At 47.3% G+C, this 12,396-nt stretch overlaps 1 protein-coding gene across 1 annotated transcript in view; it reads left to right on the forward strand.

Moving 5' to 3' along the window:
• UBAP2 (ubiquitin associated protein 2) overlaps positions 1 to 12,396 on the forward strand; it is a 2,620,504-nt gene that overhangs the window by 370,591 nt on the left and 2,237,517 nt on the right. The window contains exon 4 of the mRNA XM_044087268.1: positions 9,454 to 9,607. Within this exon, the coding sequence (XP_043943203.1) occupies positions 9,454 to 9,607 (154 nt within the window). The remainder of the gene's footprint in view (positions 1 to 9,453; positions 9,608 to 12,396) is intronic.

Raw genomic sequence — 12,396 nt, forward strand, 5'->3', positions numbered from 1 at the left:
ACGGACACTTAGACGTCGGTCAGAGTTTGCGGAGGAGTTTTTCGACCCCGCTTTTGCTTACAAAATGCCGTCGGAGACTCAGACTTCACAATTAGCTAAAAAGCGTAAGGAAAAGAACCGACACTCGCGGTCCGCGGTTTCGGCCGAAACCACGGTTAAGCCAACCGCGGGTGTCTCTGTTTCGGCTGAAACCAAGTCCACGGTTCCTCCGGCCGAAAGCTTGCCTCCTATAGCCGAGGCCTCACACAGCATGGCTGAATCTGCTACTGAAATTTCCCCTGCTGTAGCAGGTTCCCAGGATTTATCAGATACTATTCCTTTAGACATATCTACTCCTGCACGTGGAGCTGCTAGGCCCCCTGCATCTATGTCTATCAAGGCTTTTTCCAGGGCTAAAGCAGCTAAATCTTCTAAGGCCTTGCCTGCTAAAACACCCTCACACAGGCCTACCTCTAGTTCCCAAATGCTCAGCCTGGCTGAGGATCTAATTTCTTTGATCAGGGGATCCCAACCTCACCCTGACAGGGCCTCTCAACCCCCTCCAGAGAAGAGGCCTAGAGCAGAGCCCCCTGAGCCAGTTTCAACAGATTATTCCTCGGATGATTCAGAAAACTCAAACCCTCCAGAAGGCCCTTATTCTCCATATGAGGGCTCTGATGCAGAAGACTCCATTCCTTCTGCCTCTCCTCCTGAGGAATTTTCTTTTGGGGAAATATTGCATGCTATGAGAGCAATTTCAATGGCAGGGCCAGGATTTTTCAGATTCAAGGAAAAGGCTAAGGACCTTTTTACATTTACCACAGCATAGGCCTTTAGCCATTCCTCCAGTACTAACAGTTGTGGATGATGCATTTAATGATGCTTGTACTGCCCCTGACTCTCTTCCCCCGGCCCCTGCTAAGCCCGACAGATATTACATGGTCCCGGACACACACTTTCACTTGTATAAGGCCCCTGTTGCAGATCCTGAAACTATTTCACAGGGCCCCAAAGCTGTGGCAGCTGCCTCTGCCAAAAACCCCCTCCCCTCTGAAAGAGAATCTAGAGCGTTAGAGATGGGGTAAAAAAGTTTATACTTCTGCTACTCTTTCGGCTAGGGCCTTAAACTGTCAATTCCACATGATTCAGTATCAGGAATTTCTGTTAGACCAGCTAAATAAAAAACTGTCCTCTCCTGAACCTATAGACCGTAAGTCCCTTCAGGATTTGGTACATAACACTCAGCAGGTCAGTAATCATTCCTTAAAATGTGGCTATGATGCACTGGAGGCTTCCTTTAGATCAGCTATGACTGGTACAGTGATCAGAAGGCATGCATGGTTAAAAGAGCAATCCTTACCAGACCATGTAAAGTCAAAGCTCCTAGATGCTCCCATGGAGAAACAGTTTGTTTGGTTCCCCTGCACAGCAAGTGCTAAAGAAGGTGGAAGAAAAAGCAAAATCTGTCCAAACAGTCAAGGATTTCTTACAGGTCCAGCCTCCGAGGTTTAGTAGAAATTGGCCTTCGAAGAATTGGTCCTTTCCAGACACCTCCAGAGCACAGAGAGGCAGAAATAGGCGTCCAAGAGGCAGAGGTCAATCCAGAGGTGCCTACAGGGGACGTCAGTGGCAGCCTAACAACCAGAGAAGTACTGCCACAGATCCGGCTACTACCACTTCCACAGGACAGACACAATGACTTGACTCTAATACCGCCTACCAGGGAACAACTGGAAGCACCCTTAGGCGGGAAGCTAGCCTTATTTTCCGTAAACTGGCATTACATTACAGGAGACAAATGGATTTTACAGACAATAGACAAAGGCTACAGGTTTCACTTCCACACTCTACCAAAAAAGAGAGGAATGCCAAACCTACCACCAAACCAAAAAACAAACGCTCTAGGACAAATCAACCACTTACTAAGGATGAGAGCTATAGAAAAGGTACCGTCTGTGGAACAAGGACAAGGATTTTACTCCAGACTTTTCCTGGTACCAAGGAAAGAAAACCAATGGAGACCTATTCTCGACCTGTCCGCTCTGAACACATATCTCATTGTTCCAAAATTCAAAATGCTGACCCTACAGCAACTTCTTCCCATGCTGGGCAAGGAGTCTTGGCTGGTGACTCTAGATCTCAAGGAGGCATACGTGCACGTCCCTATACGACCAGATTGCAGAAGATACCTCAGATTTCTTGCAGGATCAGAGCATTATCAATTCTCAGCATTGCCCTTTGGCTTATCTACTGCGCCCAGAGTATTCACGAAATGCCTGGCATCAGTAATTGCTCATTGCAGGCTTCAGGGAATTCAGAATCTGAAGTAGGAGATTCATTTGTCTGCAACCTGTGGGTTATGGATCCGATATCGGATCCGAACCGGCATGGTTTACCAGCTATGGATCCAAGCTCTCAGCTCCTCCCCTCACCCATAATGCCCTGCTCTACCCTCATGACCTCAGATCTCGTTTGCCGCGCATGGTGACTGGATTTGTTTCTCAAGCTCTCAAGCTAAGTGCTAGTTTTAAGTGTTAAATTTCAAAATTTAAAAGTTTTAGTGATTTTTGTGTGAAAGTGTAGGTTTCCCTTTGATATATTTACTTTTTAGAGTTAATCTAAAAGTTATATCCCTCCCTCGCTGTTAGCGTAGTGTGTGTGTTGGGCCTGTGAGTGTATTTTTTGTTTAGTTACTTTTAGTTTTAGTAACTACTGTGTTAGATTGGGATGGCAGAGCAACCCAAATCTATCTTTTCTAAATGCTCGAGTGTGGCCATAAGCTTTCCCCAGCTGATGGCCACACTCGGTGTGTTAGATGCCTGGGGTTGAACACCTCACATCTGGATGTTCCATTTGTGCAGGGTTCAACCCCAGGGCATTGAAGGAGCAGAGGTCCAAGCTTGTCTTGGCGGGCCTTTTACCGCCAGACTCGGCTCCGACCTCCGCTCCTTCGGGAGTAACCGCATTCACGGTTATTCCTTCTCGGCACCCCTCCTCCTCCTGGGACTCAACCTCCCATTTCTGGTTGAGGAGAGGGATGCTAAAAGGACGGAGGAGAAGCACCATAAGCGGCGGGCGAGACCTCTGTTTCGCCCCGCCAGCCAAGCTTCTCCCCGCTCGTGTCGGCTCCATTGTCGGCTCGGTCTCCTCCTTCTCGGCTCCGGTCTCCAGTGTGTTTTCACGGGACCTGAGGAGGAGGAGACCCGATCTCCGTCGAGGCTATCGAGGAGGCACTCCAGGCCTACCTCGGTGGCCTCGTCGAGATCCACATATAGCCTTGATGCTGATCTGGACGGATGATGAGAAGGTTCATCCAGGCCCAGATGCAGATGGGAGTGCTCTTGCCTCCCCTCTGGGGAGCTCAACACCCTTTTCAAACCGATTGCTCCTTCTCCGACCCGCTATCCGGGTTGAGCAGCTGAGCCGAGCAGCCGAGCCGGGGTGGGTTGGCGCCGATAGTACTTTGTACCGGATCCGACCCTGCCCTCGAGTGCATCGGATCCGACCTCTCGGAGCCTGGATCCGAGCCTCGGTTCGGGGATCAGTGCTCCCGGCGCGCGTCTGTGTCGGAGCGCACTGTCCTTCGGATCTGAGCGCGGGCGCTGGCTCCGATCCACTCTTCGGATCCGAGGGGAGCCGATTGTCGGATCCTTTGGTCGAGGTCGGCTCCCTCGGCTTTGATGTAGTGGAGAGGGCCTTGTTGAGGGTCTCCGGACCCCGCACTTGTTCGGCTCCGTCCGCTCCCTCTGCACTGGGCCAGGCTTCCACCATCCGGCCCTTGGGACAGCCCGCTTCTGTGCCCCAAGCTGCTCCAATGGAACAGGTTGCTGCTTGCGAGGAGTCCTCTGACAGCCCCCCAGAGGATGTTCCTCGCAAGCATACGTGCAAAAGGAGGCACATTGACTCCCCGAGTCTCTCACGGAAGACACGGACTTGGAGGAAGGGAAGGCTCCCCACGGTCTCCCCCGGAGGATGTCTCATTTGGGGACATCAGGGAAATGCTCCGTTTAAGGGGGGGGGTGGTCTGCCCCCAAGTCTTCCTCGGACGAGTCCGTGTTCTTGGAGGCATTTGAAGCGGGCCAGTCTACCTCTTGGGTGTCCCCTCCTGCCGACCCCTGGTGGACCTCATTACCACCAGGGCGTGGAAGGAACCGGACACCGTGGAGCCAATTCCTAAGAGGCCCGATAGGATCCTCAGCCCACCGTCCGACCGTGCCCATTGGAGTAAGGGGCCTCTGGTAGATGCCATGTTGACGGCGGCGCCACCAAGAGGAACTTGCTCAGGAGAGTCCCTCAGTCCATCCCCGAGCAAGGAGTCTCGGATGATGGACCGCTTGGGGAAGCGGATGTTTAGTTCAGCGACCTTCTCGGTAAGGGCGCTGAACTACCTGGCACATGTCATTAGGATGCAGCGAGATCTCATTAAAGAATACGCTGCATCTCCCCCAGAGTCCATGTCGGAGGAGGACAGGGTGCTGCACTCCACCCGCATGGCCACTCTTAGATCAGTTACTAATACCTCTATGCGGCTACTTTCCCATGCTACGGAAGGCGCCGCTAGAGCCGCAGGGGCAGGCCTAGTCACTAGACGTCAGGCCTGGCTCCGTCAGCGATTTTTCTGAGCCCTTCAAAGCGTCTTTAACGCCCCTTTGTTGGTTCTGCCCTCTTTGGCAAAACCGTTCGCGAAACCTTGACCCAGAGCGAGAAGGACGGAAGACGCTGTCTGCCGGAATCCGCTTCTCTGCACCCCAGAGGCCCTACTCTAGGAACCAAAAGGGTCAGAAGAAGATGTGGTTCCGGAAGTCGCAGCAGTCCCAGCCTGCTCAGGACAACCAGTCCTTCCGTGGCAGAGGAGGACAGGGAGGACGCCGCCCTAGAGGCAGAGGGGCTCCCAGAAACTTCGGGTCCAGAGAACCTTTCTCTGAACGGCCCCCGCAGCAACCCTGAGGGGTTGCCCGGCTGCTCCACTCTGGAGGCAGTCGGGGCGTTCGGGCACCTAGCGGCATGGGAGTCCATAACATCAGACCGCTGGGTCCTCCAAATCATATCCAGAGGATACCGTATCCCATTTCGTCACATGCCAAAATTGAAGTCCCTCCCCGACATTCCACCCGGTCAGTGGGAGGCCGCTTTGGCAGAAATTGGCCATCTGCTAAAGAAAAGAGCCATCCAGCCCGTCCCCCCAGACCAGATCGGATCAGGGTTCTACTCCAGGTTCTTTTAGTGCCAAAAAGACGGGGATCTAAGACCAATTTTAGACCTTTCACTCTTGAACCTGGCAGTTCCCAAGGAGAAATTCCGAATGGTTACTCTGCAGTCTATTCTCCCCTTCTGGGAGAAAATCACTGGATGTGCTCCATAGACCTCAAGGATGCGTACTACCATATACTAATGGACAGGCGCTCCAGGAGGTTTCTCCGCTTTCGGCTGGGAGCCAGTTACTACCAATTCCGGGTCCTTCCCTTTGGTCTCACCACAGCGCCCAGGGTGTTCACCAAAGTATTAGCAGTGGTAGCGGCCCACCTGAGGCTTCAGGGGGTGCAGGTCTTTCCTTACCTGGACGACTGGCTTCTCACCGCCCCAACAAGGCATCTACTATTATTGGCGAGACTCCTTTCTCCATCTTGCTCCCTTTCTGGGCATCACAATAAATACAGAAAAATCCAACCTAGCACCCACGCAGTTCATAGATTTTATAGGTGCCAGGTTAGACACAAGGAGTTAAGAGCCTTCCTCACTGCAGACAGAATTCAGAATCTGCAGCTCCAGGTGCGGGCCATTCTCCACTCCAGCTCAGTTCGGCGGAGTTGGTCCTGAGGGCTCTAGGGTCCATGGCGGCAGCGATAGCACTTCTTCCTCTCGCCAGGTTCAATATGCATCCTTCAATGGACACTCCTAGTTCAGTGGTCATATCTTGCTCTTCCTATGCATCATCCCATTGCGATCAGCAAGGCTTGCAAGCGGTCCCTCCTGTGGTGGCTTCACTCTCCAGATCTCCACGGAGGCCGCCTTTGTGCTTCTCCCCTCGCCACAGTGACCATGGACGCCTCCCGCCTCGGGTGGGGGGGGGGCATTTTGCAGGCCGGACGGTCCAAGGCACGTGGAACGATTCAGAGACCTTACTGCATATCAACGTTCTAGAGATGAGAGCAGTGCTCTTAGCGTTGCTAGCACTTCAGGCCTTTCTTCCCTTGGGAACAACTGCGATTCAGTCGGACAACATGTCTGTCGTCTGGTATATCAACAAGCAAGGAGGAACCAGGTCTTACCCTCTTTGTCGAGAAGCCATGAGAGTGTGGGAATGGGCAATCTCCACCAACCGCTTTCTCATAGCAATGCATATTCCGGTCGGTCCAACATCCTTGCGGACAAACTCAGTCGCACCATTCTCACCCCTTACGAGTGGTCTCTCAATACTCAGGTAGCGGAACGCATCTTCGCACGGTGGGGAACTCCTTGTTGCGATCTTTTGCCTCCCTCAAACACCAAGTGCAACAGTTTTTCGCTCTAATACCTCCTCCCGGAGATACCCCAAGAGGCGGCTCTGGTGCATGCTTGGCCACCCGGTCTTCTTTATGCTTACCCCCCCTTGCCTCTGATGCTCCAAGTTCTTCAGAAAGCCTCTCTGTTGGGGTGCAGAATGATTCTCATTGCCCCATTTTGGCCTCGACAGATCTGGTTCCCTTTCCTAAGGTCTCACTCAGTGAATCCTCCTTGGATTCTAGATCCCATTCCGGATCTGATATCTCACTTATCCCGCTTATCAACCCCGAATCTGGACAACCTGAAGCTGACTGCTTGGCTGCTCCAGTTCCACTCCTGATCAGGACTCCCGGTATTTCGTCCCCAGTTAAGGCCATCCTGGTGGCGGCTCATAAACCATCCACCAGGAAAGTTTACCGCAGCAAGTGGAAACTGTTCTCCTTGTGGGCGGAGCGGCAAGGTCTAAATCCCTTCACAGTTCCCCTTCCTCTGGTGCTTGACTTCTTAACCACTCTTTTAATGATGGTGCCAGCAGTTCCATGGTCAAAGTACAACTTATGCAATTTCTCATTATCATATTGGTCACGACTCCAGTCCACTGATGTCTGCCAAATTGTGTAAGATTTTCCTAAAAGGTAAGTTCCTTCTCAGGCTCCCTGTAAAGCAAGTGGTTCCTTCTTGGGAGCTTTCTTTGGTCCTTCAGGCCTTGACCGCTCCCCTTCGAACCAAGGCGATGGTAGATCTGAAATTTTTATCTTTCAAGACGGCCTTTTAGTAGCCATTACCTCGGCCAAGAGAGTTTCAGAACTTCAAGCCTTATCAGCCAAGCCTCCTTACTTGGTCTTTCATCCGGACCGTGTATACCTCAGGACCAACCCGCTTTTCTTCCTAAGGTAGCTTCTGAAGCAAATATTAATCAATCCATTAACCTCCTGTTTTCTTTCCTAAATATCAAAACAAGGGTGAATACAAGCTTCATTCCTTAGATGTTCACAGGCAACTTAGATTTTATCTAAACAGGACAGCTGGTCATAGGCAATCCGACCAGTTGTTTATTTCCTTTGCTAAATTTAATTTGGGCAAGCCAATTTCTAAAGTCTCATTATCACGCTGGATTTCGCAGTGCATCTTATTGGCTTATCAAGCTTCTGGAAGGCCCGCACCGGAGGAGTACATGCCCATTCAACCCGGTCAGTCTCTACCTCGGCGGCCTTTAAGGCTAGGATTCCTCTGGATGATATTTGTTCAGCAGCCACTTGGGCTTCATCTCATACCTTTATTTCCCACTACAAGTTGGATATTACATCTAGGGTAGAGCATCCTTTGGCTCCGGTGCTCGAATATCCTTCCATTATGGCCGCCCTAGATTCAGGTAGCTGGGGACTCTGTCCCACAGGTTGCAGACAAATGAATCTCCTACTTCAGATTTAGAAGTTATGTACTCACCATAACGTTCCATCTGAGTAGGTGTATTCATTTGTCTGCAACCATCCCGCCCTCCTATCCCCCTGGCCTTTTCAGTTTCCTGCATATTATGTGTTACCCTTTTCAGGGTGTTCATGCTGTTGGCAAACTCGATCTGAGGTCATGTAGGGAGAGCAGGGCATTATGGGTGAGGGGAGGAGCTGAGAGCTCAGATCCATAGCTGGAAAACCATGCCGGTTCGGATCCGATATCGGATCCATAACCCACAGGTTGCAGACAAATGAATACACCTACTCAGATGGAACGTTATGGTGAGTACATAACTTCTAATTATGCAAATCACGATTAACCAGTGGGAGGGCATATGTACATCACTGAAATATGCAACAAAGTCTATAAGATTTAGGATTTTTGCCTGGAAGTGTTAGCATAGAAGATTTTATATCCCAGACAGACTCCAAAGAATTTTGGCAAATGTTGGAAGTGTGATGGGGAATAATGATGCAACTGGGAACAAATGTTTTGTGAGTGTAATGAATAAATATTCCCTACAGAATGCGGTCTGAAATGGTGGAGAAGGAAATGAGTTTAAGTAAGGAAATTATTTTTTTTGAGCTGGGATACAGGATCTGAATTGCCTATACACAGTAAGGCCTTAAGTTTAACACTGGTGGCTGCCAAAATGCAGTTACTAGAAACTGCAAATCAAAATATTAACCAGCTATACTTTGAAGTAGTGAACATTTTGTCAGAGACACAGTAACAGGAAATAGGATATTTAGAAAAGAGTAGGAATGAATAATAGAAAAAAATGGAAGTTGTGGGAATGATACATGCAGAAAAATGTTTTGGAGGAGGAATGAGGTTTACGAGAAGGCAGGAATTGAACTGTTGTAATGTTTTGATTTATATGATGTATGTGTTGTGTAACATTTGTAAATGTGAACTTTTAATGTACTTTCATTACTTTTATATAAATGCAGGTTTGCCTGTGTCACAAGTGATAAAGGTATTTTAAAAAAAGAATTGTAAGGTAGTGCATAACCAGGTGTAGTTTACACTTTTACCTTTCTTGGAATTCATGGAAAGGTCTACAGCAGCTTTTACTGTTTTTCCACAGCCGTCTGTATTTTATTGTATAGGATCATGTTTTTCATTTTATTTGTTGATTACTTTTGTATGAGACATAGTACATTCACTCCTTATTGCTGCAGCTTGGCAAGAGTATAGTAGTATGACATCGGAGAAGGCTAATGTGCAAGGAACAGTTAGCAAAACTGTCAGCTCACAGATAACGTGTCTTTGAAATGTGTTGTACAATATTCAAGTGAAATATGCAAATGTAAAATCGGTAGCTAGGATGAAAGAATTGAAGTGAATTAAAATAAGACTTGAGAATGATTATTAATTCACAGTGCTGCCAGTTAAATGTAAGTTAACATAATAATTATCAATTGTAGAAATACTTCTAATTACATGGATTTGTGTAGTTGACTACTGAACCTTAATGTGTCAGATTTGATTGTTAAATCATTGAAAGTGAACCAAATCATTTTTTAAATCTAGACATCTTGGGAGACTGTAGGAAAAAAGAAGAGTCTTGGAAAGGATGGATCAGAAAATAAAGAAAACAGAGAGAAACGAGGCAGTGACAGAGAAACAAGTAGAGGACGTGGGAGCTTCAGCCGTCGAGGACGTGGTGGTAGCCGTGGGCGAGAGTGTAAGCAAAATCTATCTTGTATTTGAGATTCTGTGCGCAAGTATTGCTTAGTATTTCAAATTTGTTCAGTTTTACATTTTTGTCCTAGCACCTGGAAGCTCCTATGATCAGAGCTGCACCCAAGGCTCTCCCTTGCGTGCGTCTTGTACTGATACCACCAAACCAATTTCACCATGCGTCTGAATGACTTTAAGCTAATCAAACCAGCAGGTCAAGCTCTGAGCTTAACATAGATCTTGAGAGATTTTTATTTTTCAAAATACTGCAAAAGATTCTCCTGTACAATCATAAAAACTACACGGTGACTCTTGGTTCTTCAAATGAGATTCTCCTTTTATTGTGCTATCTTTTCAGAAGTTAGGTGAGCGTACTTGTTGCACTGTTACGAGTCGTCATGTCGTTTTATGATTGTACAGGCAAATCTTTTGCATTATTTTGAAAAAAAAAATCTCAAGATCTATGTTAAGCTCGAAGCTCGACCTGCTAGTTCGATTAGTTTAATGCCATTCAGGCACACGTCAAAATCAGTTTTAGATTTTGCAATAGAGTGAAATTTCTAGTCAGATGTTTTGTTCACTTTCTGTTTTTTGAGATTTTGATTTCCTATCAGCCTGAGAACACAAACCAATATTTTAGTATGGCCAGGTATCTCTGGATTAGTCTTTGTCAGTCATATTTGAAGTCTTGCTGGTGGGAGTGCTTTTCTAAGATTTCTGAATTGCTCCGTTTGCTATTTAAGTCGCACTCTAGAATGTTTACCCACACAAGACACTGGCTAATTCCTTTCTTCTGCATTAAGCTATTTGTCAAACACTGGTTTGAACATGCTGCTGTTAGTTTTGTCTGCATGTGGCTGTGCTTGCAACTCACTGATATTATAGGGGTGTTTGCATGTGTGAGGTGGAAGCTTAATTTGAGCTTTGTGTATTGATGGACGTTTTTAGTTGACAGAAATGTCAGCAATGCTGTTTCTCTTTGTATGGTATGAGACTTTGTACACAAGTTTACCACAGTAAAATATGCAAATGAGTATGCAAAAGATTACACTTTTTTTTTTCTAGCAAGTCTTTGATGCTTTGCAGCTTTGGTAATTTGACATGGTTTAAACATACTAAACATAATGGGAGGAGACTTGTCTAATGCATGTCAGCAATCGCATGATAAACATCGATCTGGCAGTTTTGGTACTAGTCAAAGCTGCTTGTGGAACTATTGATTTATTTGCCACTTGATGATGCCTCTGTCCTATAACTGATTATACCCAACTTACGAAGGACTTGCTGATGGTAAGAAAAGTTAATCGAAAGCTTACAACTTTTTATTGAGAAAATGAATATCCCCAGCAGAAACGCAGTGTGCAATAACAGAGAACCAGCATGACATTTAAACTAATTTACAGCTGCTTGGTCTTTCCAAACTTAGCGTAAGGGTCAGCAGAAGGTAATGACCAAGTAAAGAATGGTTCATTTTGTTGGTGAGATGCTGCCATCCTCCTGTCACTGTAGGCAGTTTAAGAGGGTAGGAAGAATGGATCTCTCAAATAAGACTGGACAGTAAGCTTTCCTTTACTTTGTCTTCTGTTAAAAAACAAACAAAAAAAAAAAAAAAAAAAAAAAAAAACATGTCCTGATTTTGTTACTATGCTGTCATGACACATCTGGATTGACATTATCAGCTTCTGTTTGCACTTAAGAGTACCAAATTCCCTGTCTTTTCCAGGAGGTAGAGCAAGTTAGACAAATATTCAAATAAACATAACTGTTGTCAGTTTATATTTTAATTGTATTAAAGGTGTGCATTCATTTAGTGGTGATCTCTCCAGTATTGCTAAGCAGCTTGAATTTATATCTAGCTATTACACTCTTTTGTTCTATTTTTGCTGATTATGGGAGTGAATGTAATCTAACTCTCTTAAAATGATATTCTGCTAATATGTGCATTGCAAAGACGCTGTGTATGATGTCCTTCATGGATGCATCTGCAGTCATAACAACTGGGTTGTCCTGTCGTCAGGCAGCCCTTCAGTCGGCAGGTTCCAAAGTTCCGGGGCTTGGCTTTTGATCACACTTCACACCCGTCATCTCGCCTGGTCTGTTGGTAAAGCATCATTAGCCGGCGCCATTTTTCAGTTTCTTTCTTTGCGGCGGTGCGCCAGCAAGCAGAGCATTAAAGTGCGTGCCGATGCGATCAGATCAAGTGCACTTCTGCGAACTACTAAGACTTAAAGCGGGCGAAATTGCCTGGCACTTCTCTTTCTTGCCTCAGCCGATGTCAGAAAAGTTAATGAGTGAACAGCCTGTAGGAAACAAATACAAGACATCCACCTTTCCACTCTGCCCTTGCCGTTTGTTTAGGCCCAGAGCGCAGCTGTCTTTCCTGTTGACCTGTGCTTCTTCCCAGCCGACGAGCGGCAAGAGCGTCGGTCCGGAGTTTCGGTTCTGTTTTTTACCGGTTCTGTTTTCGCGTAGCGGTCCCGTCGGATCCAATCTGCCAAAACGCCAAAAGCATAAAGATAAAGGCGGCCTCGCGGTCAGCGGTTCGGCCCGATGGTTACAACCAGCATGTTCTGTGGTGTCAAACCGAAACGAAACGAAAACTGATCAAAACCTATCTCAAACCTATCTCACAACTGAGGCCCTGCTACAACTCTTATGAATGCCTCAGAATTTTATCCACTACCACTGTTTGCCGAATCTTATCAGACACCATTCCCACTCCAGTGGTTACCCCAGCCGCGTGGTGCTGCTAGGCCTCAGCAGCCATCCCCAGGCTTAGGGCATGGCACTAAA

This window comes from Protopterus annectens, chromosome 1.part1 (genome assembly GCF_019279795.1).
Source record: "Protopterus annectens isolate FY-2018-M chromosome 1.part1, PAN1.0, whole genome shotgun sequence".
In the NCBI taxonomy this organism is placed as follows: domain Eukaryota; kingdom Metazoa; phylum Chordata; order Ceratodontiformes; family Protopteridae; genus Protopterus; species Protopterus annectens.